This window comes from Candida tropicalis (genome assembly GCF_000006335.3).
Source record: "Candida tropicalis MYA-3404 genomic scaffold supercont3.5, whole genome shotgun sequence".
In the NCBI taxonomy this organism is placed as follows: Eukaryota; Fungi; Ascomycota; class Pichiomycetes; order Serinales; family Debaryomycetaceae; genus Candida; species Candida tropicalis.
The window spans coordinates 1,282,513-1,308,054 of NW_003020057.1; the positions used below are offsets into that span (position 1 = coordinate 1,282,513).

The 25,542-nt window shown below is 33.6% G+C and overlaps 11 protein-coding genes and 1 non-coding gene across 12 annotated transcripts; 8 read left to right on the forward strand and 4 right to left on the reverse strand. All coding sequences in view use genetic code 12, as the record gives it.

Annotated features, from left to right (window-relative positions):
• Positions 1-1,665: 1,665 nt before the first annotated feature.
• On the forward strand, positions 1,666-3,594 carry CTRG_04246 (uncharacterized protein; the record flags this gene model as incomplete). Its single annotated transcript, XM_002549903.1, has 1 exon — positions 1,666-3,594. The coding sequence occupies one exon, from the start codon at positions 1,666-1,668 to the stop codon at positions 3,592-3,594; it is 1,929 nt and encodes a 642-aa protein (XP_002549949.1).
• A 61-nt stretch (positions 3,595-3,655) lies between these two features.
• Positions 3,656-5,449, reverse strand: CTRG_04247 (uncharacterized protein; the record flags this gene model as incomplete). The annotated part of the gene is made up of 1 exon (XM_002549904.1): positions 3,656-5,449. The coding sequence occupies one exon, from the start codon at positions 5,447-5,449 to the stop codon at positions 3,656-3,658; it is 1,794 nt and encodes a 597-aa protein (XP_002549950.1).
• Positions 5,450-6,053: 604 nt separating this feature from the next.
• CTRG_04248 (ubiquitin-specific protease) lies at positions 6,054-6,785 on the forward strand (the record flags this gene model as incomplete). The annotated part of the gene is made up of 1 exon (XM_002549905.1): positions 6,054-6,785. One exon carries the CDS (start codon positions 6,054-6,056, stop codon positions 6,783-6,785), a length of 732 nt encoding a protein of 243 aa, XP_002549951.1.
• Positions 6,786-6,994: 209 nt separating this feature from the next.
• Positions 6,995-8,671, reverse strand: CTRG_04249 (uncharacterized protein; the record flags this gene model as incomplete). Its single annotated transcript, XM_002549906.1, has 1 exon — positions 6,995-8,671. The coding sequence occupies one exon, from the start codon at positions 8,669-8,671 to the stop codon at positions 6,995-6,997; it is 1,677 nt and encodes a 558-aa protein (XP_002549952.1).
• An 814-nt stretch (positions 8,672-9,485) lies between these two features.
• CTRG_04250 (uncharacterized protein) lies at positions 9,486-11,339 on the forward strand (the record flags this gene model as incomplete). Its single annotated transcript, XM_002549907.1, has 1 exon — positions 9,486-11,339. The coding sequence occupies one exon, from the start codon at positions 9,486-9,488 to the stop codon at positions 11,337-11,339; it is 1,854 nt and encodes a 617-aa protein (XP_002549953.1).
• A 145-nt stretch (positions 11,340-11,484) lies between these two features.
• CTRG_06404 lies at positions 11,485-11,581 on the forward strand. The gene has a single exon. It is a non-coding gene; the product is annotated as a tRNA-Trp (tRNA).
• Positions 11,582-12,508: 927 nt separating this feature from the next.
• Positions 12,509-13,033, forward strand: CTRG_04251 (uncharacterized protein; the record flags this gene model as incomplete). Its single annotated transcript, XM_002549908.1, has 1 exon — positions 12,509-13,033. The coding sequence occupies one exon, from the start codon at positions 12,509-12,511 to the stop codon at positions 13,031-13,033; it is 525 nt and encodes a 174-aa protein (XP_002549954.1).
• Positions 13,034-14,178: 1,145 nt separating this feature from the next.
• CTRG_04252 (uncharacterized protein) lies at positions 14,179-14,670 on the forward strand (the record flags this gene model as incomplete). Its single annotated transcript, XM_002549909.1, has 1 exon — positions 14,179-14,670. The coding sequence occupies one exon, from the start codon at positions 14,179-14,181 to the stop codon at positions 14,668-14,670; it is 492 nt and encodes a 163-aa protein (XP_002549955.1).
• Positions 14,671-14,869: 199 nt separating this feature from the next.
• CTRG_04253 (putative protein kinase) lies at positions 14,870-16,240 on the reverse strand (the record flags this gene model as incomplete). Its single annotated transcript, XM_002549910.1, has 1 exon — positions 14,870-16,240. The coding sequence occupies one exon, from the start codon at positions 16,238-16,240 to the stop codon at positions 14,870-14,872; it is 1,371 nt and encodes a 456-aa protein (XP_002549956.1).
• Positions 16,241-17,292: 1,052 nt separating this feature from the next.
• On the forward strand, positions 17,293-18,171 carry CHS7 (Chs7p; the record flags this gene model as incomplete). Its single annotated transcript, XM_002549911.1, has 1 exon — positions 17,293-18,171. One exon carries the CDS (start codon positions 17,293-17,295, stop codon positions 18,169-18,171), a length of 879 nt encoding a protein of 292 aa, XP_002549957.1.
• Positions 18,172-18,415: 244 nt separating this feature from the next.
• MDM34 (ERMES complex subunit) lies at positions 18,416-19,576 on the reverse strand (the record flags this gene model as incomplete). The annotated part of the gene is made up of 1 exon (XM_002549912.1): positions 18,416-19,576. The coding sequence occupies one exon, from the start codon at positions 19,574-19,576 to the stop codon at positions 18,416-18,418; it is 1,161 nt and encodes a 386-aa protein (XP_002549958.1).
• A 3,044-nt stretch (positions 19,577-22,620) lies between these two features.
• On the forward strand, positions 22,621-25,269 carry CTRG_04256 (uncharacterized protein; the record flags this gene model as incomplete). The annotated part of the gene is made up of 1 exon (XM_002549913.1): positions 22,621-25,269. The coding sequence occupies one exon, from the start codon at positions 22,621-22,623 to the stop codon at positions 25,267-25,269; it is 2,649 nt and encodes an 882-aa protein (XP_002549959.1).
• Between the last annotated feature and the right edge of the window lie 273 nt (positions 25,270-25,542).

A 25,542-nucleotide genomic window follows, 5' to 3' on the forward strand; every position in this document is an offset into this window, starting at 1 on the left:
AGAGAATATATGTACAACTACCGATACTTTTTTTTGTAATTTTAATCAAGAGGGCTTAGACAAAAGGTCATTCATGTATTATTCGTCTTGGTCAAGATCTATTTTTATCAAACTAGTCATGATCTGGATAGTCAACAGTAGCCGCAATGATGGTCTTCCCCCCACTACTTGGTTCCATTTACACCACAAGAAGTGTCGCGTTGTCGGATACATATTAAATGGGTACAAACCGTGACTTTATAAATCCCCAAAATTGAAATCTAGGCTCTTTTTTTTTATGATGTTCTATTTCCATCTATATATCCTATGTGTTGATATACTCAAACTGGTCGTAAATGAAACAAATCTGAAATTTGTTGATGCAAAATTATGTATGTAATTAAACAAACTAAAAATGAACAATAAAAAGCATACTCTCCGTTGTTCCTATAAATAGAACAACTATTTTTTTTAACTTGTATCAATATACTTCCCCGTTTTTTTTTAAAACAATTTATCTTGCTATGATATTCTACTGACTTTAATAGGAACAGTCAGACGTGATCAAGATATCTACATGTCAATAATTACTCCAAATCATCAAATTACGTCATCGTTCGGTTATCACACGAGACGAGACATGTTGTAGCAAGGAGGTGGACAGGAAGAATAGACCAACGTCGGTCGTGTGAGGGTCAATATCTCCTTGGTCCCCACGGTTCGTGTAAGGTTTATTTTGAAACCCTATTTTCTCTTTCCTCCCCGTGTAACAAGTTACACAAGGAACTTTAAACGATTAAACTTCTGTAACCCACAACATAACAATGTATTTGTGATTTGTTGACGGTGTGTCAAATTCAATTTCTATTTGCCAATATCTTTTTTAAGCACACTCCTTTTTCCATTTTTAAATCTATTTTGGCTGACTTGTGTGTTATTTTGAGCTATAAATTGCAAGGAGTTTACTTATCCAAAATAATAATAATAATAATAATAAACCATAGGATTTACCTGGTAATTCCTAGGATCAGTTAAAGCGATTCTCTAGATTATCATTCTCATTCAAATCAACAAATTGACTTCACTTTCTATAATAATACACCAAACTAAAACTATTGGAGAAAGGGATCACAAAGAGCTGGTAATTTATAAGATTATTACATTAGAGGTGATAAATTTACATACCAATTTTTAAGTTTTTGATTTAGCTTTTTTGTCATAATCTTCCTTATTTCCTTCATTCCTGACACACACACACATACATACCTAAGCCTACGGATAGAGGTACCGATACTGATACAAAGATCTAAGATTTGATTGTTTAAGAGTTGAAAACAAAACGCGAAAAAAGGAGAAAAAGAGTTAAAAAAAATTTTGTTCTTTTTTTTTTTTTTTTTTCTCCTGTGAGACAAAGTAAGGGAATCTCTCTGTTACAATTTTCTGGCGAGAGAGAGAGAGAGAGAGAGATCAAAAAGTAAGCTTCTCATTCATACAAATTTGTTTCATTTTCTTTTAAAACAAGGTCAGGTTACCACGTCTTATCCAAGCTTGTCTTTGCTCCCCGTTTTCATTGTCATTAATAATTTGCTAAAAGCGAAAAATTACTCCCCTTGGGATCGGCAATTCTGACAACCATCTATTATATAAAAAAAATAAACAACAACGCAAAAAAAAATTTAGTTAAATATGGATGAATATATCAAGAGTACTTTGGAGGTACCTACAAATATTAGGCATTATCCAAACTCACCGTTACAGTCCATAGAAAGACTACATAAACGACCGATCACCTCCCCTGAAACAAATAGCAATAACTTACCAGTTTCCCCTATATCACAGGAACTCATTAATGACGCAAATATGGATAGAGAAAGTATATATTCATTTGATTCCGTCAGTACAAGTGGTAGATTATTGGACAGATTAGGTCTTGAAGATGATGATGATAATTATGACGATGATTCTTATTCAATGCTCAACAAAAGGGAGAGCATGGCTTCGATACAAACCACAGGTAGATTATTGGATAGATTAGAATTGGATGGATCCAGAATGCAACCACAAGTCCAGAATAAAATGTTACCTCAACAAAGAAATGTATTACCCATTCAACCTGTCAATAGTTTGGGTGATATAAGAGGATTGAAAAATCAACTGAGTCCACAAGCCCTACAACGTCGTCTAACTGAATTACAAAAAGAAAACCATCGACATAATGTAAAAGAGAAAGTGGGTGAAGAAGAATTAACTAAAGATGAATGTATTAAAAATGAAGGGAAACCAAACTTAGTTGCATCGGTTCAAAAGCCCATTCAAACAACAATGAATAACATCCAACCACCTCAGAAGCCACAACTGGCCCCTGCACATTTAAAACATGTCCCCATGAATCTTGTGTTTAAAAATACAAACAACTCGGCGGAAACTATTAAATCAGATGCGGCTTCATTGAAGAAAGTTGACACTCAAAAATCACAGACTCCAGAAGGGAATGGTCCATCAAGTCTTTCAAATTCACCTATGTTATCTCCAAATAATTCTAGTTTCCCAAGTGCTACCAATTCTCCAGCAATAAGTGCTGCATCGTCTACAACTTCGTTAAGAACATTACAAAATCAATATCAATCTGAACCAAATGTGCCAACATTATCATCGTTGGAAATGAAAACAAGAGCAAATCGATCCAATTCAGTTAGACCTATTTCACAACGAGTACAATATGTCACACGAACACCGTCGGCACCAGCTATACGAAAAAGAAGTGACGAAAGTACAGAAAGACTCGGTATGAGAGTTAGATCAGATAGTACAAATTCTAATTTTCTGACAAATAGCATAGAATCAGCTAGTTCACAAGGAGCATTAACACCACCACCATCGTCATCAGCACAGCAACAACAACAACTTTTAGATTTATCTAATCCAGAGCAGAGAACAAATTATGCATTACATTTACGCAGTATTGGGAACCATCGAGAAGCATCGTATCAATTACAGATTGCAGCAAATATTCCTTTTAATTATCCTAAGGCAATGTTTTTATATGCTATGGCATTGAAATATGGTCAAGGTGTTAAACAAAACGATCGTCATGCTATCAAATGGCTAACTAAATGTATTTTATTGAGTTCACTGAGTATCAATTCTAGTAATATTTCAATCGTGATTGATAAATTAAATGGGTTACCACTTGAAGATGTGGTTAGATTGATTATGAAAAATTTACGAAATACAGTTGATAAAGATGTACACAAGAATGGACAAGATCCATTAAGTTTATATCCAATTTTCCTGAAATTAACTAAAAATCAAATTTCAAAAGTTGTTAGTGTCTCCAGAAGTAAAGGGGATGTAGTAGCTTGTAGTTATTTTGAACTTGGTATATTATTATTCAATGGATCAGGGTCAATAGAGGATGGAATTTGTTGTTTAGAAAAAGCAGGATCTATGGGGTATATTGATGCTATGGTTAAACTTGGTGAAATATGGAGTCAAAAATCCAAATCTCATAAAAAAGATTTAAATAAAGCTGCAGCTTGGTTAAGATTAGCAGAATTATTAGGTGTTAAAGACATTGGTAACTCATGGATTTATAAAGATAAATACAACAAGTAGATATATATTTATATCTAAATTTACAGAAATGTGCAATAAATTATCATAAAATTCAAACGAATTATATAAAAGTTCTATAAAATAAAACAATCTCAATCAATAATAAAACCAAATTTATAAATGATTCAATTACAATAATGAATCTATAATCAATTTTATTCTTAAAACCATGCAAATAGTTATCTTTGAACATTTTTGCAACAAACAAAATTGGAATACTAGGAGTAATATTAGTGAAATACATCATGAACCCAATCCAATTAAACAACATCCAATTCAATTCATCAATGAAAATCCAAACACTTGGAGTATCAATTAACAATTGTCCATATCTTTTGAAAAATGGATCAATTTTAACTGGTGAAATAGGTGAAGTCACGGAAATATCATAATAATAAGCCATGAAATATTGGAATTTGATAAAACGTTCAATAATTGGTCGTGAAACATTCTCACAACTTTCATAATCAATGATGTCTGTTGTTTCTGGTGTTGGTTGGTTATCAGTCAATGAATATGTAGATAATCTATGTTTCAAAAGTGGGAATCTTTCTCGTGAACTTATAAATGGTATATCATTCTTGTTTTCTCCAATTGGTAATAATGGAGGAAGTAACCAAGAAAACCAGTTTATAAAAGACAATACTGTAAATTTCCCACTTGAGGTTGCTACTATCTGCTGGACATGGTCATGGTTATGATTGTCATTACGGTTATTATTATTATTATCATTATTATCATCATCATTATTATCATTATCGTTTGCATGTTTGCCGTGCTTATAGTCAAAACCGGCTCCACCACCGAATTCTAGTTTGCCACCATTAGGAATTTTGAATTTAAAATTCCCACCACCTCCACCACCATAATGTGTTTCATTTGAATGTATGGAACTATCATCTTCGGATTCTTCTATATTCTCAAACACTCTTTCAAGTTCTGGCAATATTGATTTTGTTGGACTTAAAGGTGGTGCTACAGTTTTGTGATCTTCTTGTTCTTCGACTTCACTGAAAGCAGCAATTGCAGTAGCATTGTTCAAATAATAAGTGTTTTGAGGAGATACAGAATAGAGCTTATCAACAAAATCCTGACAAGATTTATAATTCTTAACACAATTCAAAGTTGACATGGAACTGCATGATTTTTTCATTGGTGTAGAAATTGGGGACGATGGACCAGGACTAGCAAACTTATTACTTTGTAGGTTAAACTCTGTGGGTAGATCTTGAAATGAGAATTTCTTGTTCAACGATGTTTGGCCATATGGAACTAATGTATGACTAGAATCATGACTTGCTAAAGAGTTTCTTGATTTTATACCATTGGTGGTTTCTTCTTTGAAATTCTTGAAATTCTCAAATAAATTTTCAATTTGTTCAACATTATCAACAGAACTCTTATAATGACATGAATCTCCCCAAACATGATAATAATTCAAGAATTTTCTATAAAAATGTTCATAATCAAATGGATTGTAATGAATTATGTTGTTTAAAATAATGGTGTAACCTAACCATACAAACACCATATCAAAAATATCAATGTTAAATTTGTAATACTCATAATAGATTATACTCAATTTTATTGATTCCTCTATAATGGGATATATGAATGAATCAAAGGTTGAACAATTACCACCGATGTTTAACTTGTTACTTGTAATAAGTCGATAAATGAATTTGATAATATATGAAACAACTGCAATCACTACCCCTGCCATGATATCGGCAAATATTCCACAAGTGGCAGTCCAAGGATGTAGATGTTTATTTATGATATATGTGATATTAATAATTCCCAATGCTACTAGTACTAGTAGTAGTACAATATAATAGTATGAAATTACCTTCATAAGTTATACACTAATGGATATTAGGAATGCTTGATGTTAATAGTTTATTGAGCTTTGTTCGTAATAGTAATATTATTGTCGTTGTTGTTGTTGTTATTGACAATGATTCAGAATGATTTGTTACTTTCTTATTTTGGAATATAGAATTTATTAGGTGATGCTGGAATATAAAGAATAAAGAAAATATATATATTAAAAAAAAGTAACTGTAGGTGACAATATAATAATTAATTAAATAAATAAATAAATGAATAAATAAAAGTGATGATTATTTTCTTTCTCTTTGATATTACAATAATTATTATATTATATTAATTTTCATCTCCGACTGGGAAAAAAAGAAAGAGAGAAAGAAAAACGGAAATTTTGAAACCAAGGCAGATGTGCGTGTATTTGTGCACAAAAAAGAAACAAGAAGGCACATCGTATTTGTAGTGTACTTAGTGAAGAATGTGAAAAGTTAGCTTGTACCCCTCAATCAATTCATTCTGATTTGTAATCCCAATTTATTGATCCTTTTTTTTTGCCACAGTTACACACACATATTGAATTTTGCCAACCAAAAGGCAATCAAAGGGCAACCCAAAATATATCAACTTCAACCATGACAAAGAACGATTCGAAAAGAGTGATTCCACTAGAGTCCAATCCTGCTGTATTCACAGATCTTGCTTATAATTTGGGTTTAACACCAGTATTGGAATTTCACGATGTTTATTCATTAACTGATAAAGATTTATTAAACTTTTTACCTAATCCACTTTATGCTGTGATATTATTATTCCCATTGAGTAAAAATTACGAAGATTATAGAAAACAACAAGATTCAATTAATGATCAACCTTATAATAATGAATTGAATAATAAAATTAAATGGTTTAAACAAACCATTGGTAATGGGTGTGGATTATATGCGTTACTTCATATATTGACCAATTTACCAAGAGATTTAATTATTTCTAATTCAAAATTATCAAATTTATTAGACAGTGTCAAGAATGGATTATCTGTTGATGAAACCTCTTTAATTGTCGAAGAATTGGAATCAGAGATTAAATTGGATGAAAATTTTGGTGAAAAGGGCCAAACTGAAGCTCCTGCTGCGTCTGAATCAGTTGATTTACATTTTATTACTTTTATAAAAGGAAAAGATAATCATTTATATGAATTGGATGGTAGACGTAATGGACCTATAGATTTAGGAGAATCTGTTGATGAATCAAATATTATCAAAGATCCTTTGTTGACTGAAAAAATCCAATTCTATATTGACAATGCTGATGAAGCCAACAAGAATAACTTTGCAATTATGGCAATTGGGCCTTCAACCGATTAATACAACAAGAGGATCATTCTGAAGTCCACGCTATTTATATAAATAGGGTTGTAAAACAAAAGTATACAAATGTATATATATATATAAGAAAAATCAACCTTAACAATAAATGAAAAAAAAAGAGGACTTGGAAAGATTTCCAGTCCATTATTAATATGTCTAAATCATCACAGGCAATATCAAGTTAATAAGAAATGGTTAGTATTGATTTATCGTTGACCTTTAATATCGACTTTGTTAAATTTGGCAACATGGGCTTTCAATATTGGCCTAACTTTTGCCAGCATCATCTCTCCTTTAGTTTTATCAATCACATCACCCAATCGAAGAGAGCATAAATAATTATAACATGCATGAGTACTAGCTTTAGGTGATCCATCGTCAAATTTTAATTTTTCAACCACAACATTAAGATTCATGCTAGCAAAAGTATAAGCCATTGAATATAATGCCCTAATTCTGATTTCATCCAACATGCTATTCTTCAAAAATATAAATGCAGTTCTAGTTTCTTCAAGTTCATTAAATCTTGACAATTGGAAAAAGGATTCAAATTCACCTTGAAGAAGGTGGTTTTGAACCTCTAATAACGCCATTATGAATTCATGTATTAGTTTTTCCAGATCAGTCATCACAAAATGTTTAAAATCTGTAATTATGGCCAAATAAAATTTGTTAACTTCACTATTATTCTTGGTTGTTATTAAATAAATCAAACGATACAACATCATTTCAATTTCATGCAGAAAGTATTTATTCTTTAAAGTTGGATCGTTTCTTCTCTTTGTGCTGTACAAATTCTTTAATTGGGCTGCACATTGATTATAATCACTCAAATCATTATTTTCAATAGAAATACGGGCATTTTCTTCATAAACTATAATTGTAAAGTCTGTCTTGATGTGTTGAACAACAAGATCTTGACGAATCGACTTTAATTGATCACGAATGTATCCGTAATCATTGTTTTCTCTATATTTTCTAAGAACCAATGGTAAACTTTGAAATAAAATGAATTCTGGTCGCACGTTTTCAGGTTTGGCTTCATCTGTCAATCTCATATAACTCTTCTCGAGGTTTGTCGATGTTCCAACAATTTGTAAATTTGGAGTTTTTGTTTCATAAAAGCTAGAAATGGTGGTCGGTTTAGCCAACTCTCCAAATCTCTCTAAACGCATACGCTTTCGTTCTTCAGAATCAAAATTCGAAACAAATGGTCTTTTCCCGTTTGAATTTCCATTTTTAAACTTACTTTTAGGTCCTTTGAAATTTTGATTTTTGTCTTTACCTTTGTTAGGTTTTTGGTCTTTCTTAAATTTATTTTGGTTAGTAGTATTGTTCTGAAATCTATCAGGCACAATAGGAGGTGATGGTCCTGTTGAAGATGGAAGTGCACCACCTTGCAAATTTGAACCATCTGCTGGAGTGGTGCCATTGCTACCTCCATTCTTCTTTGATCTCATACAATCCAACTGAAACATGCCACCACCATCTAATATAGGGATAAGTTGTGCACTCCAGTTGTTGGTCTCAAGTACTCCCCTTTCCTTTGCTTGAATAATCAACTGACTCAATTGGTTCATCCCTGTTGGTTGCTTGTTAGGTTTTAACTTGCCAATACGTTGCATGCTTCGATTATGAAACTCTTGTAAAGATGGTGGCCAAGAAGGATCAAAATCCACTTTTGAAACAATGTTATCCATATTATTTGAAGGCAAAGGGTTTGAATTTGAAGGTGTCATAGTTGGGGCAGTAGTGGCAGCACCCCTAGTACCAAGAGGGATAAGGTTTGCATTCACCTTAGGTTTACTAGGCCCCTTACTACCGCCACCTTTCTTCTTACCTTTATTTGCTCCACCTTTATTTGGACTATTTGAATTTGCCATGAGTACTTGTGTTATTGTTCGCTATTTTTTCTTTCAGATGCTGACAATATGTATACTTGTTTGTCTTTGACTTCTTTACAGGGGTTGATATTGTAATGAGTTCAATTTTTTTTTTCTTCATCTTCCTTTTTATTTTGTCTCTTTTCTTTTTTTTTTTTTTTGTTTGTTTGTTAGAGGTTTATGTTCATTGCACGACTTAAAGAAGGTTGAGATTATTGGACCTGATGAACGCGTCGATATTCAGCTCGGAATCGGCCTGTCGTTTCCTGCCTGTAGTGCTCGATCTCGACAGTATGCGAAAATACCCATTCTGGTTTTTTAGTTTATCAATTACAGACAGTTGCTGTTAAAGAATAGGAACAGTACAGCCATTTGGTGCAAATCTTGCCATAATACATAAAGTGTTAGAAGAAAATAACTGTCTTTTTAGACCTACGTTTCCAAGGTTTGATTCCTCCAGCACAGTTAAGTTACAAAACGAGTAAAAATTGAAGTGCTAAAATCTGTAGTGAATGATAACTTCTTTCTAATACTTAATAGCAAATACAGTATTTAATAAACAACACTATTGTATTACAAAAGAGAACATCTCTACCCATGATCGCAACTTGGTGCAAAATGTACTACTTTTTTTTGGTTCAGTTTTTTCTGTTTTGTCTCGTTCTTTACTGTTGCGTTGATTTTCATTGTTTTTTGTTTTTTGTTGTTTTTTTTCTTTCCCCGAACACTAAGAAAAACTCACCTTTTACAAAAACAAATTATTCCAACTTTAATACCAACCATTAACAACAAACCTTGCACATTGCTGGGAATAATGAAATCATCGGTATTTGCTAGTAGTACTCCTCAGTCACGTAAGTCAAACGTGTCAGTAAACATGTCAAAGGAGAATGGATCAACATCTACATCATCTAAACGACCCAATAATGTTTCCTGGAATTTGGAAGAAATGATGTCAACATATATGTCCTCAGGGGCTCTTCCTCCATTGTTATCCCCAACTATTCCTGATGCACCATTTTTTAATTTGAAAGATGAAGAGGATGAGGAGATTGTGAAAGAAGAAAAGCCAAAAGAACGACCAGTACCCAAACAGGAAGCACAATTGAAAGCACCCAGACCAAGTTATCCAAAAATAAAGAAACGTCTACAGAATGATATTGATAGTGCTGAATCAAGCTCGGATGATGAAAGTGTGATCCGGCAACTTAAATCGCGAAAGTTATCGCCCACTTTACCCCCAATGTTTGAGAATACCCCTACTCCGATAAACAATGGTCAGCCTGATGAATCTTCCATTCTGACCCCAGCAAATTCGTCATTTACAAATAAGCCAACGAAAGTGGGTACATTCAAGTGGATAAATAAATTGAATGATCCTGCAAAACCAAAATTCCTACTACGGTTTACTGTCAACAATAAATTGAAGTACAAGAAATTCTTTGTCAAGCCAGCTAGTCCACTGAAGTTAAGTGGGTTTAAGATCCACTCCACAAATGGGCAACTGCCCGCACCACCAAAAGTGATTATTAATGATACTGAGAAACAAGAGTTTTTGAAGGAGAAAGAGAGACTTGAAAAGGAAATTACAAAATTGAAAGACAAACAGGAACAGTTCACTCGCGAACAAGAGGCAAAAGAAAGAAAACTACTGGAGCAAGAACAGTCCTTGAAGCAATTGGAAAAGCTGTTGCTTAAAAAGGAAAAAGAACTACAAGATTCGGAATTCAAGTTGAAACAATCTCCGCCTTCTGAATCTGACCAGAAACTTAGAAACCAATTACAGAGACTCACCCAGGATATTATGAAAAAGGGCCAAAATGAGGACGATACAAAAAGACTACATATCAATAATTTCAAGAACCAGGCATCATTGGATTTGTCAAGAGGACAACGAGATGAGATCAAGGAACAACTCCTGGATAAGAAGAATCACTGGTTCCAATTATCCAAATCGGCACAAGGAAAGGCTGACGATTGTCGCAAGAAGGACGAGTTGTTGTCTATTGTAATTCAAGTGGATGCATTTTTGTTGCGGATGGTGTCGAATGATTATGACGAAAGGAGCAAAATTGTGTCAGGTGTTTTACCTAGTGAGAGGTCTTGGAAAATTTTGGATCGAGACATCAGTGAATTTATTGAGCGAATCGAAGACTTGCTAAAACACAACATCAAGGACAAGATTTTTGCTGATTTCTGCAAGATTTTGAACTGCATTTTATTTCAAACCCGAGCCTTGATCTTAAAACGAATCAACGAAATCTTGTTGAGTGTGATCCAGCTGTATATCGACAAGAAGAACTCTGATTTGAATGGAAAGATCATTGAGTTGCAGCAATTGTCACTCAACAATAACAACACCATCATAGAGCATTTCATGAATTCCAACCCGGCATATTTAAATGCAGTCATTCCCGTACGATTCCCCATCACATGGTTCAACAAGTGTTTGGACTTGGATATACCCCAGAAGGCATACAACCTCGCTGACTTTAAGAGGTCAGTCAAGCCAAGTTTGCAGCTATACTACTTACCGTTTGGGAATTATACGAACTTGAATGAGTTGACAGCATTTTTGTTCAGTATCATGAAGGAGTTTATTGACATCTACAACAAGTTCAACAGTGCGAGTGCGATTATGTACCCGCTTCAGAGTGGTCAGCAGTAATTAGGATTGTGTAAATTCATGTAATATAAATGTAATATTTGTAATTGGTTGGTTGGTGGTGGTGGTGGAATAGCAAGAGCGTGTGTGGTGTTGATCTACAGATCTGATTGCGGATCTGCGGTAGGTTTCAAACTTTCGAGCTAGAGACTCTATGGCTCAATTGGCAGAGCATCGGATTCCAATGACTGGAATTCTCGGTTTGAAAAATCCGAAGGTTACAGGTTCAAGTCCTGTTAGGGTCAATTTTTTTTGCTGCGGAGATGAACATACTGACAAGTACATCTTGAATGGGAACACTTGTTCTTCTCTGTGGTGTGTTTTTCTTTTTGGTTGTGTTGTTTCCATGAATAGCGAGATATTAAAGGTTATAGAGTTGTTCTATTTTTAGAATACTCATTATCGCGATGCCATTAAAGGCGTTGGTGTAGCAGAACATATACATTATTGTTTGTGACTGAGCGGATGTCCTCTCCCTAATTCAGCGATAAAATCGACTAGAATATACCTCACAATTTTCATTTGTTGCAAGAATTAAGGCAATATACTACTCCTGTTCAATACTTTAAAGGTTTGTTGGAAACCATGAAGAATAGTCATGGTTGTATTGGGCAGTTGTGGTGGTTGTTTTTTTTTTCCCTCTCTTTTACAATTACTATTTGGTTCCAGAATGAAGGCGCCATAGGTACTGGCGCATGTCATGTAAAATAAATTAATTGCATAACGAGCTGAGAAGATTATAACCACATACTGTGATGAGACATGTTTACTACCTCATTAACTGGAAATCAAGGGCTCAAATTGCTTGTCTCGTTGTTAGGTGGTGTGCCTCTGTTTAAACTAATATGACAAACCCTGAATATCCCCAACTATAGCTGTGGTTAAGTTTTGAGTTTGTGCAAATAACACCACACCTTCATTCTTGTATATGACAAATTTCTGGTTGAAATATCATTGGACAACAACAAAACAAGGAGGATAGTCAGGAGAAGTATAGCTGAACTACTCTTTGAACCCTATGATATCATCAAGTCAATATGCTAAAAATAATTTGAAGAATTGAACTATAAATACCCCTGAAGAATTCCCTGAAAATTGTCTTTTTAATCTCTTCTTTCAACAACAAACAATCACTCAATCGATCAATCAATCAATCCATTACTACTATTACAATGTTGAAATTTGCTGTTATCATCACTGCTTTCTTGTCCTTTTTCTTCCAATCTGCTTTAGCTGCTCCAATCCAAGATGGATTCCGTGGTAATGTTACTTTGTACGTCAAGTCAGACAACTCTGAAATCGACGGTCAATTCCTTTACACTGTTGACAATCAAGTTGGTTTCAACAGATTGTTCATTGGTGACTATGTTGATCCAAAGAGTACTTTCTACTTGGTCAAATCTTACATTTACCAACAATTGACTGGTTCTAAGACCGACTATGCTGTCACTTACAACTCTGAAGGTTACTTGGGTGTTGCTGGTGGTTCTGATGGTGTTACCATTACTGACTACAACACTCAAACTGGTAAATTCCAATTCTCCGGTGATCAATTCTTGTACGCTGTCCATGTTGTTGACAATCCAAACGGTTATTCCGCTAGTCAATATGCTATCCAAGTTCACAACCCAAGCACCGCTCCAGAAAACTCATACAAGGTTGAGCTTTATGGTAAATTGAACTGGGCTGTCTTGTAAGCTGATGAACTTCATTGATATTCCTCATTACTATGGCTTTTAAAATTACTATTTGTTAACTTTCTTCTCGTTGCTTATTTTTCATTTCGGTTATTTCGTTACTTTGTTTAGTTTTGTATTATTTTTTAAGTATATTTTTCACATAATACAAATGATATCACTTTACTGCTTTTTGTATTTCTTCTTGCTCATCTTTTCGTTTTCTCCACAAAACGTAAACCTTGTTTTTGGGTGCAATGTTGCAGATGTGCGATTTGCGCATTAAAGAAAAATTGATCCCATACTATTTTTAGTATAACGAGAATGGAAAGAGAGTTGATTCTACGTGGCCACTCTCATTATAGAGGTTTGATGGTGGAAGAACGGAGAAACTTGTTGAGTAAAGAATGAAGTCGTCAACCTGAGACAGTGGTGTTCCTTCTCTCCTATTATGTTTGTAACTGAATTTGAAAGGGAGGATTAGACATACATTGTCTCATGCATGTAATTTATTTTCAGGTTGACACAGTGTCCCAGCTGAGAATTCAACAGTTTACTATTTTTTCTTGAAATTAATAATCTGTGTATTCCAACTTGTAAACGGTTTGAGCGAGTTGGTTGAGACATGTTTAGTACAACAAATATCAACCGTGGTGTAATTAGCTCACAGTAGCTAGTGACAAGCCAACTGAAATCTAAATCTGATTTTAAAATTTTTATTGTTGAACACAACCGCTGATCTGTATACAATGCTGGCTCATAGAAATTCAACATTCTACAAGCTTTCTTTTTATTTTTCATGGGGTAATTGAAAATTACGTAGACATTCTACTTTAATACTTTCGACTAATTACTTCATTTATGTACATAATTTAGCATTCTACCATGATACTAATTTTCATCTCCTAAATTTCAACTTTAAGAGATAAGAATTGATTTTAAGAAATGAGATGAAACATCAGGATTTTCATTAGTGATTACCCTTTTTTCTTCTTTTAATTCAATAATTCCAAATATGCACAGTAGCAATATACAATTTGGATACTTTTCCTTTTTAACCCCCTTTCAAAATTAACAATATAAATAATTTCCAATGGTCATCTCATGAATATTTCAACCAACAAATTGTTCATTCTTCATTAATTAGTGCTAATCTCATTAAAATAATGTGGTCAATTATCTATATTTTCACTCTTTTGTTGACCTTTATTAACGCAGCTCCATTAACGCAGGGAACCAGAGCCAATGTGTCATTGTATCTAGAATCATCTGATGAACTGTTGAACAATAAGGTTCTTTATACTGCCAATCAAGGTAATTTCATTCATTTTTACTATGTTGGAGAAGAGTCTATTCTGTTTGCAACTACATTTATGTATGATGGCGCCAATTACCGCTTATATGAACAACAAAAAGGAAGCAATGATAAATATTACTTAACTATTCTTGATTCTATGTTGAGAGGTCAAAAAGATTCCGGGTTGAAAGTAACTTTGAACACTGATGGTAGTTTGGATTTTGCTGGAAGTGATCACTTGTATGCTTATAAAATGAGTGATGGAACTATTAAGTTCTTGGTCCTTTTGTTTGTTGGTGAAATCCCTACAAACGTAACTCCCGTTAAAGTTAAAGCTAAAATAAACTGGGCAACTTTGTAATAAAACAGCTCAAAAACTATCGTTGCATTTCACTTCTTTCATGACTTTTTTTTAAAAAAAATATTTTAGGATACCCCATTTTCTTTTAGTACGCCCTTGATATATCGAGCAATACCAAATCAAAATCACAAAACATAAATAAATAAATAAAATAAAATAAATAAATATACATTTTTCTTTTCTTTTCTATTATATTATATTATATCTTCTTAGGATCTAAGAAATGAGTGTCTATAAACTTGGGATTCGTGTATGTAAACCCAGTGATATTGAAAATATCTTTGTCCAAAGTGCTACCATTCTGTGGTGTGAATGCCATATCGGTAAAGTCAGAATCAAAATTCTCTGCCAATATAGGGTCCGTGATGATTGGCAAAATTGGTGGAATGGTTTCGGATTTGTCCAAGTTCTCCAACTCGTTCCAATTGACATGTCGGAAGAATCTATGTTTCTTGAACTTTTCAAAATCATCATCAACATTGAATCTCTTGTCGGGGTTCACCTGTAACAATTTCCTCAAGAGATCTTTGGCATCCAAACTCAAGTAGAATGGGAACTTCAACGTCTTCTTGCTCTGCACAATCTTGTCCATGATTTTCTTGTGGTTATTCCCAGTGAATGGTGGTGACCCTGTTAACAAATCGAATGCCACACACCCCAACGACCACCAGTCTACTGAATAGTCATATGGTTCACCCTTCAACACCTCAGGTGCCATATACTGGGCTGTTCCCGTCATTGAATGGTTCTTCTTGTCGTCATCACTCGACACTTTACTCAACCCAAAATCAGTCAACACCAAATTCCCCTTGCTGTTGAGCATGCAATTCTCTGGCTTCAAGTCTCGGTAGATGACTTTCAAGTTGACATGCAAGTACCTGATGGCCAACGCCATCTGGGCAATATAGTAGCTCGCATTCTTCTCACTCATAAACTTCTCCATGGCCAAATGATGGAACAATTCACCACCGTCGAGGTACTCCAAAATCAAATATAACTTGTCATTGTCCTGGAATGCATAGAACAACTTGACAATATTCTGGTGGTTGACAAGTTCCAATATTTGCTTCTCATTCAATGTTCGTTGGTAATTCTTCTCGTGAATCTCGTTGGTATCCTCATTGATGATTAAAGACGCTTTCTTCAACTGTTTCTGGGCAAACAATCGGCCCGTGGATACTTCTCTCACTAACAACACTTTACCGTAGGACCCTTTTCCCAAAACTTTGATCGGTTCAAAGTCCGACAACTTTGGGGTGTGAAATTTGTTGACCGGCGATTTGTTAATTATTAACGAGGATGACACATAGGAGTTTCCAATGTTGACTTCATATGACGAAATAATGCTTGATCTCCTACGTTGTCTGTCTGCAATTTTGATAGGTCTAGCAGATTGTTGGCCGGGATAATAATCTTGTGGATGGAGATGATTATCGTCTTCACCTTCTTCTTCTTCGATTGCCTCGACGATTTTATAGTTTAGTTCCGGATTGGTCAGGGTTGTGAGTTTGGTTTGGATCTGTGAAGCCAATCCAGCGACTTCATCCTCCATATCGAATATATCTGCCATGATTGAAAATAATATATATATATATATACTTGAATACTTATTTGCTGGTGGGAAATGTGATGACAGGTGTTGTTAAGTGTTGGATTATTGAATTCTGGTTATTTATCAGTCAGACCATACCGTTGTTTATATATATGAAGAGATTCGGAAGAAGAAACAAGTAGTCATTCTTAATTTTAATTGCAATGGTTTCAATTTACCACAAAGAGAATCTACACGTTGCTATGGAAGAAAAAATTTTCTTGCATCACGTGATTCGGTAATTAATTGACCAAGTTTCGTGCACTTCAAATGAATGTACTACAATGAACGATTTGTAGTTCTTGATCTCATTTAGATAACAAATTAGATGTCATTCTAAGGTTTCTGGCAATTCGGATATTGAAAAGGGAAGTTTTATACTTTGATATTGTTTTTTCAAGCCTAATTTTTTGCAAAGTTAAATTGAAAATGTCAACTATAATCCCTGAATTGATTTTGAAAACTGAACATATCGCATTTCAAATCGAAGAATATCAGAGATCGCTTTAATGCAAAGTATATAAGTTGTATTTAGAGAAAACTAAAGGCTCATAAAAGAGTTAATAAACCATCGAGGATTATTCATGTTATCATGAGTGTTTTTAAAAACAAATCACTTCCATCAAGTACCAACTCTTGTTGGATATTGATCCACTTTGAAATGAATTGGTCGTTACAAGTAGGGATCTGTTTCATCCTGGTGATATTTGTATTACATCTATTTTTAGTAATAGTGTACCTTCTTTTGTCAAAGTACACGATTCCTGAGAAAAGTAAGGATAAACAGAAAAAAAGAAAAAGAAAAAAAAAAAACGAAAAATCAAAACATCGAAACAAATTTTTTTTTTATTCGTTTCATTTCTGTGTGACAGTATAGCCTGCTCCTACAACCAAATCAAATCAAATTCAAATTTTTTTTGGGTGATACCTTCTTCTTTTTTTTTAACATACTTCATTTCATTTCATTTCACTTTACTTTTTAAAGACCCTATACGTTCGTTCACATAATTACAACCATATAAATTTCAAGAATGTCGTTTGGATCGTTTGATGAAATATGTAACAAGACAGCGTTACCATTATGTTCAGTTGTTGGTGCTGTTAATCAAAGTGCTTTTTTTCAAAGAGGTATTGTACCAGACTGTTACGCCAGATCAGTCGAGTTGGCAAATACAATGATCTTTCAAATCGGTAATGCATTTGTTCATTTTGGTGGATTGTTAATTTTATTAATCATTATATTCAATGTGAGAGCTAAATATACTGCTATTGGACGTAAAGAGATGTTGTTCTTTTTATATTTATTAATCGGATTGATTGTCAGTAGTTTGATTGTTGATTGTGGTGTTAGTCCGCCAAGTAGTGCAAGTTATGCTTATTTTGTTGCAGTTCAAATCGGTATTGCCAGTGCTGTTTGTATGTGTCTATTGTATAATGGGATATTGTACTTTCAGTTTTGGGAAGATGGTACTAGTAAATCCATGTGGGGATTGAGAATCGTTTGTTTTGTATGGTTTGCTGTCAATTTTATAATTTCATTGATCACATTCAAACATTGGAACACTGCTTTAGATTTCCGAAAGACTACTACATTGTTTGTTTTCACTTATCTTTTGAATGCTATAATTTTAGCCGTATACGTTGTATCACAGATAATATTGGGTGTTTTTGCTTTAAGAAATTACTGGTCCTTGGGTGCCATTCTTTTGGGTATTTTCTTCTTTGTTGCTGGTCAAGTTATTGCTTACGGTTTCAGCAATCAAATTTGTCGTGGTGCTGCCCATTATATCGACGGTATATTTGTTGCCAGCGCATGTAATGTTTTCACATTTATGATGATTTATAAATTTTGGGATATGATCACTCAAGATGACTTAGAATTTTCAGTTGCCGTTGAAAAGGCATTCTAAATGTTTGTGTGAGTTTTTTTTTCTTTGCACCACACAATAGTGGTATATATTTTTACTTAGGCATCAAATAGTAACATCAGAGAATATAGGTTCTGGTTATGGGACGTTTTCATATCGTATTAAATCTCTAAATGGGATCCTCTCGCAAGGGATCACCATGTGAAAGTTGAATTGAAAATAATAAATATTGGCATAACTCATTAATATAACTAAAACAAAACGAAAACTGAAAATAAATAAATAACTATATACTATAGGAATATGGTGGTGGTGTTGCTGGAGAAGGTGTTAGCATTTTCTCATTGAATTTATTCATAGTCTTCAATGCACCCAATCCAATTTGGGAAAATAAGAATTCGTGATTTTGAATGTTTACTTTTTCAGAAACAGCATGAACAACTTCTTCCTTTTCTTTCTTGACATCGACTGTTGGCTTGACCTCTGGTTCTGGTTCAACCTCCTTTGCCGCCTTCTTATGCAATTTTATAACTCTTCTCTTTGGAGTTGTATGCTTCTGTGGATTGATAATAACTTTTCGACTAGTACCTGTAGTAACATCCATTTTAGGTATGGACAATCCCATGGTTTCTCTGCTTCTGTAAAGAGAAGCAATCTGTACCAAATTTCTCTTAGATATTTCTTCCTCTAGACTATTGTTTCCCATAGGTGACGATGGTGTGTTGTTTTCTGTGGTGTCGGATGACAATGACGAGGAAGAAGACTTTTCAAGACTAGTTCTACCAGCTTTGGCTGCTGCAGCTGCACTCGAGACAGACTCAATATCCAACAATTTAATAGATAGTTTGTTGATAACACTAGGCATAGTCTCTCTAAATAATTCACTTAAGTTCTTTTCAATTTGCTTCTGGAGAAATGAAGATAACATTTCAAAATTGTCAAAAGTGGAATTAACCTTGATTCCTTCCAATGGGTCATTCTTGAAAACAACTGTAGCACCTCTTGATTTGGAGAATACAACACTGGCAATACCATTAAGTTTGATATCACTTAATTGTAAATCCAAAGGGACCAGAAATCGCTCTTTACTGAGCAAGAAATTAGGTGTTATGAATTGGTGGCGTTCTTGATTATCAATTTCATTCTCTAGACTATTTTGAAAGTAGTTGTTCAATGGATTACATTGTACTTTTGTGTGTAACGTCAAGTGGAAATCGCCCTGATAATTTATCTTAAAAATGCCTCTAAATCTGTCTTTATCTAATTCACCAATTTCTAAAATCTCGAAATCCGGGGCAATCTTCCCGAAATTCAAATCTTTTATAGTTATTTCAGAAGCAAGAATATTTGGAGACTTACCAGAATTTAATGCTGACGTCAATAAATCTTTGGTCCAACTCGTCAAAGCGTCGGTTTCTAATGTATTCCAGTTGACTTTAAATGACATGATGAACTACGAAAAAAAAAAATTATATTACACTGAGTTTTAACTTTTTATTTATGATACTTCTCTCAACGGACTAAATCTAATGAATATTTACAGGAACTTGTTAATAGTATCAAATGGATACAAAAAAAAACACTTGAAAATGATAATTTGTGGATAAATGATTGTAATTAAATGAAAACAAAAAGAAGTTGTAATGTGTGGAATTGCAAAAATTTAAATGTGAGAAAAAAATTTTTTTTCCTTCCTCCCTTTTTTTGTTTGTCTACAGGAAATTGTCGCATGGATGACTTAATGTCGTCAAATATGTCGTATACACTATGTTTATTTTTTTTATTGATTAGGCTGATTCCGGTTTTTAGCGGTCATCTAGTGTGACCTTCAGAGAAAAGGGTTACAGCGGCTCCGATTTTCGTATTTAACTCCGAGGCCAGAGTCAAGAAAACTAATTGACACACGACTTTTATTAATCTGGTGATTTTGATGTAAACCCCAGTGGGGGAATATGGAGAAAGGCTCATATAAAACGTACGGTTTAACCAACATGGATTAAATATAATCTGATTAAAATTTCAATAATAATTTTCTTCTTTACATAAAAAACAAAAAAATCAGGCAATACTAAATTCCGAAAGGGTTGTGAGTTGAAGAGTTATTTTATCTTACCTCCTCTCTCTTCTCCAAATCTGACCTGATTATTTTTATAAGGTTAGATAGGTAATTAATTTGAGAGACCGTTTATTGGTCAATCCTCAGGTTCAAGAAAGAAAAAAGAAATCAAAATCAAAACTATCGAACATTTAAATAATAAACGCGTCATCCTGGTCCGACGCGGACCAGAAGAACTCATGTATCAGAATTCAAGACGTGGTGCCAAAACAGACATGGTTCGTAATATGTCATAAGATATATTGCTATTACTTTGTAATATCAGTGCACTCCAATCCCAATGAACACGTGACCGACACACGTGATTGTTTTAAAATCCTACCAATATTATTCATGCAGTGTACTTATACTCTTTATCGCAAGTAATCACGCAAAACACCTGTTTGGTACTACAGACACATACAGTAGTAACACAAGCATCTTCTATTTTGAGTTGTATTTGGATACTTGAGTGGAGTGGACAAAGTCCCATGTGCCGAAAGATAAGTATTTCAGATAGTATTGGGATTTCACAAATGGATCCTCAAAACCAAGAAAACGCTTCAGCATTTGAACATGACCAAAACTGAAATATTAACATCAAGAACAATTGCCAGGGAATAGTGTACACACTCCTGTGTTTCATTGCCTTGTTTGTTTCAGGAGATCTAACCTTTCATATAATTCACCTTGATTTTCCTTTGGAAAATAGTTTCTCCTGGTGTGCTGGTGTAAATAGCATTAATTCATACCCCTATTCACAGAACCACTCATTCATTAAGCAATTAGAGGCGAACAGACCAGCAATGTCGAAAATTTCATGTCATTTTTTGATTTGATTTTTTTTTTTGTTTTTTTATTTTTAAACAAAAGCAAGTTTTCCAAACCAACCTGCCTTGTTTCTTTGAGTAACAGGCTTTGCTTATTACAGCATAGAAAAAGAGAAAATTTTTCCATTGTACGTCAAACAGATTAATGCTTGATGTATAATGTTTATACCTTCCAAGGCAGATTTTTCTATAGGCACATACCGCATGATTCTCCTTTGTGCATAAAGTAAAGGTTTACCGAGAAGCAGTATACGGAACAGTATGAAATTTAAACTTTTCGTTCGGCTTGTCAATACAGCTATTATACATAGTACTTGTATAAAATCTTATGGAAGGTGAATTTATACGTCAAATACAGATTAAGTTTATTATACTTATATGCTATTCATCTAATTGACACCAAAGAAATTATGCCCGAAGTAGGAACAAATTGGGTTCATACAGGAGTATTTGCATTTGGTCCCTTATTTATAATTTATCCCAAAGAATATTCCGGATCACAAATTGAAACCAATTTATTCGTAAACCACCAATTTGTATTTATTTTTTTTATAGACAACCGCCCAATTTCCCAATTCAAAAGGCGTGGTCATTAATTTGATGCAAATAGCACATTCGTAACTCCTTCAAAGATGTTAACTTGGCAACGGGAAACCAATTAGACGATCGAATTGATTTCCTACCTACCCTACGGAGAATAAAAGATTTCATTTCTCTAGTCTGGGATCATCATAGTATTCTATATATGTTGTTCATAATGTTGAAGATTTATTTACAAATGATACTGTACACAGTTGACACCAATAAAAGCAAATTGCCGCAATTTTCCGCCTCGGTATACTATCCAATCTAAGACAATATGTATCTATTCATGCATTAACACTATTGGTACTAAAAATAGCATACTTGGTTCTTGTAACCATGTAGAAATGTTGAGCTTTTATCGTCAACAAAAGCACTTCAGAAAGTATGCTATTATAAAAAGAAACATGTAATTATGAGTCTACTTTGGCATTTCAAAAGAATAAATAGGTTCACAAATGTAGATTTTGCATTGTATCCTTTTAAACCAGTTATCATGTACACCCTATGAAGTCAGGCTTTTTTTTTTTGGTTTATATTTTGTTTAATACAGTACTACCTGTATCTTTTGTTCTTGTTACATTATAATAGGTATCTTTCCATTGTTGTTTTGCTTAATTTGGTGCAATACTTGGCTGTGAAAGATTACTTGACTGGAAAGGTCGCGTCACGAAAAAAACGAATTGCAATCTGATTTTGTTACTTTTCACACGCCAAAATGTATGCGTAAGAATAATAGTAATAATAATAATTTTTTTTTTCCTGTCTAACTCTCCTCTGGCGTTTTGTTGTTGTGATTTCATAATTAATCTTAGACGATAATTTTTCTTTCATTATCACAGACCAAAAAAAAAAAAAATCAGATACATATACTGATTAACCTAATAAAGTGACAGATAGTTAGATTGGATAATTGCGTATACTTGCGTTACCTGGCCCCCGTTTTCACACTCACTACTATTAGTCTTAATAATCAAAAATACAATGCCAATGGATATCCTATCCCTTGGCTGGCAAGCATTTGAACAAGCGAAGAGTAATGATACCAAACCTGAGCCAATTCATTCAGTGGCTCCACAAAGAGTCTTTACAACCCAGTTGGTAATCACACTGGTATCAGGTGTATTCATATTTTTGTTATTCTGTTTCTTGAGATACAAATGGCCAAACATCTACGCGGTACGAATATTACGACAACCATCTGGCAATCCTCACACATTACGACCTTTACCAAAGAATCTATTTGGATGGATCAAGGTTGTTTATAAGATAACTGATGAAGAGATAATATCTTGTGCCGGATTAGACACTTATGTCTATTTATGTTTTTTCAAAATGGGTATCAAGATCTTTTTTGCCTTATCAATCATGGCAATATTTATACTAAGTCCAATTCGTTATCATTTTACAGGAAATTATGATAAAGATAGTCTTTTCGGTGTATTGAAATTCAAACCAAATAATCCACCTGATTTTAATGATGATTTTCCAAACTTTTACTGGGTTTATCCTATATTTACATATGTATTTTCCATCGTGGTGTACTACTACTTGTATAATTTTACAAATGTAGTACTAAGAACTAGACAGAAATACTTAGCATCACAAAACTCAATAACAGATAGAACAATAAGACTAGATGGAATTCCCAAGAAATTATTAGAAAGGGAGAAATTAAAGAAATTTGTTGAAGACTTGGGAATTGGAAAAGTCATGGACGTGAAGCTAATCTATAACTGGACGCCATTGGAAGAGTTACTAGAGAAGAGACATCAGTTGATGAATAATCTTGAACATTTATATGCTTCCATGTATAAAATGGACATTGATATCTACAATCGTCGAGAAATACCAGCTGTTAACCCCATTTGGACTGAGCCATTAGATAAAACTAAATTGTCTGAATTGTCAAAAAAGTATTCAACTGAGTTGATTGCTGTTGATGATGAAATCAAAATTATACAGGGCAAGTTTGACAGCGATCTTTCAACCATTGATGTGAAGCAGTACCAAGATTTTAAGCAAATCCCATCAGCATTTATAACCATGGATTCAGTAGCTTCAGCACAAATGGCAGCACAAACCATTTTGGATCCAAGAGTATACAAATTAATGGCCAGCTTGGCACCCGCTCCAAAGGATATAATTTGGGAGAATTTAAAGTTGACGTATTCTGAAAGAATGTTGAAGTCTTATTTTATAACGTTTGTTATTGTCTTGAGTTACGGATTCATTATATTTTTGGTTGTTCCATTAACATCTTTGTTGGATTTGAAGACAATTACTAAGTTTTGGCCAGCGTTGGGTCAATTTATCGGACAATCTAAATGGTTAACCACTTTTGTTACTGGTATCTTACCACCATTATTGTTTACACTTTTAAATGTCCTGTTTCCATATTTTTATCAATATTTGTCACAATCACAAGGATATACTTCCAATAGCGATGTTGAATTATCCACATTGCTGAAGAATTTTTTCTTTATATTTTTTAACTTGTTTTTGATTTATGTTGCTGCAGGTACCTTTTGGGATTATATTTCATACATTAGTGATACCACCAAAATCCCTGTTCAATTGGCCACCTCGTTGAGGAGAATGGCATTGTTTTATGTTGACTTGATTCTTTTGCAAGGTTTGACCATGTTCCCTGTGAAGTTATTGCAAGTGAGCGATTTCTTCTTGCTTAATATTTTAGGAAAATTGTTGTATTTCAAGAAGTTGATTTTAAAGACTCCAAGGGACTATCGTGCATATTATTTCACACCGCAAATATTTGATTTTGGAATTAATTTACCGCAACACATACTTATTTTTATCATTATTTTAATTTATTCAGTTGTGTCAACCAAGATTGTTACATGTGGTTTGGTTTATTTTGTGTTGGGATTGTTTGTTTACAAATATCAATTGGTGTATAATTTTGTTCACCCACCACATTCAACAGGTAAAGTTTGGCCAATGATTTTCCGAAGAGTTATATTGGGTTTAATTATTTTCCAATTGTTCATGGTTGGTACTTTAGCATTGGAGAGTGCTATCATGTTGTCAATCTTGTGTTCGCCATTAATTTTTGTCACAATATTAGTCTTGTGGAATTTTGAAAAATACTATGTTCCATTAAATACATTCATTGCATTAAGAGCAATTTTGAACCCATATGATTTTGACAAAGTATTTGATGATGACCAACTGTTTAGTTCTAATAACAATGAATCAGATACATCGGCAATTTTGGATGAATTGGATGACGTGGATGATGTGAATTCAGAACAGCCACTTGATGAAAGTTCATATTTGTTGGGTGAAGAAAGCAATGACACAAATGGTACTAAAAAACCCAAGGCACAAAGTAGCTCATTAAGTACAGCTGAACATACAATTAGTAGAAGAAAATCAACCTTGGATGAAGAACGAGAACAATTCACCGATTATACTTATCCAGGTTTAATTGATCCTTTAGATGGTCCATGGATTGGATTTACAGGGAATTTTGTTTCGATGATTGAGTATAAACCTCAATTGCAGCAAGTTTTGGAAGAAGGTAGAAATAATGATGAAATTGCTATAGTTGACATTAATGAACAGGATTTGGTTGTCAATAAAAAATTAAAGGTTAGTGAATGGGAATAGATTGAATAATAATAATAATAATAATAATAGTATAGGATGATTATCTTTATTTTTTTTATTTCAAAGTATATAGCGTTTAAAAAACAGAAATATTTTTCTTTAATGTAAAATAGATTTAATCTTGATTATATAGATTAGTAGACTCATCATTCTTGTAGACTAATATGAAGAAAACATAGGAGAATGGTTTTTGCTTTTATGCTCTACTCCATTTAATCACTTAGTAAGAAGTTGAACATCATGAAAATGTGCATAAGTTATTAATTTAATTCT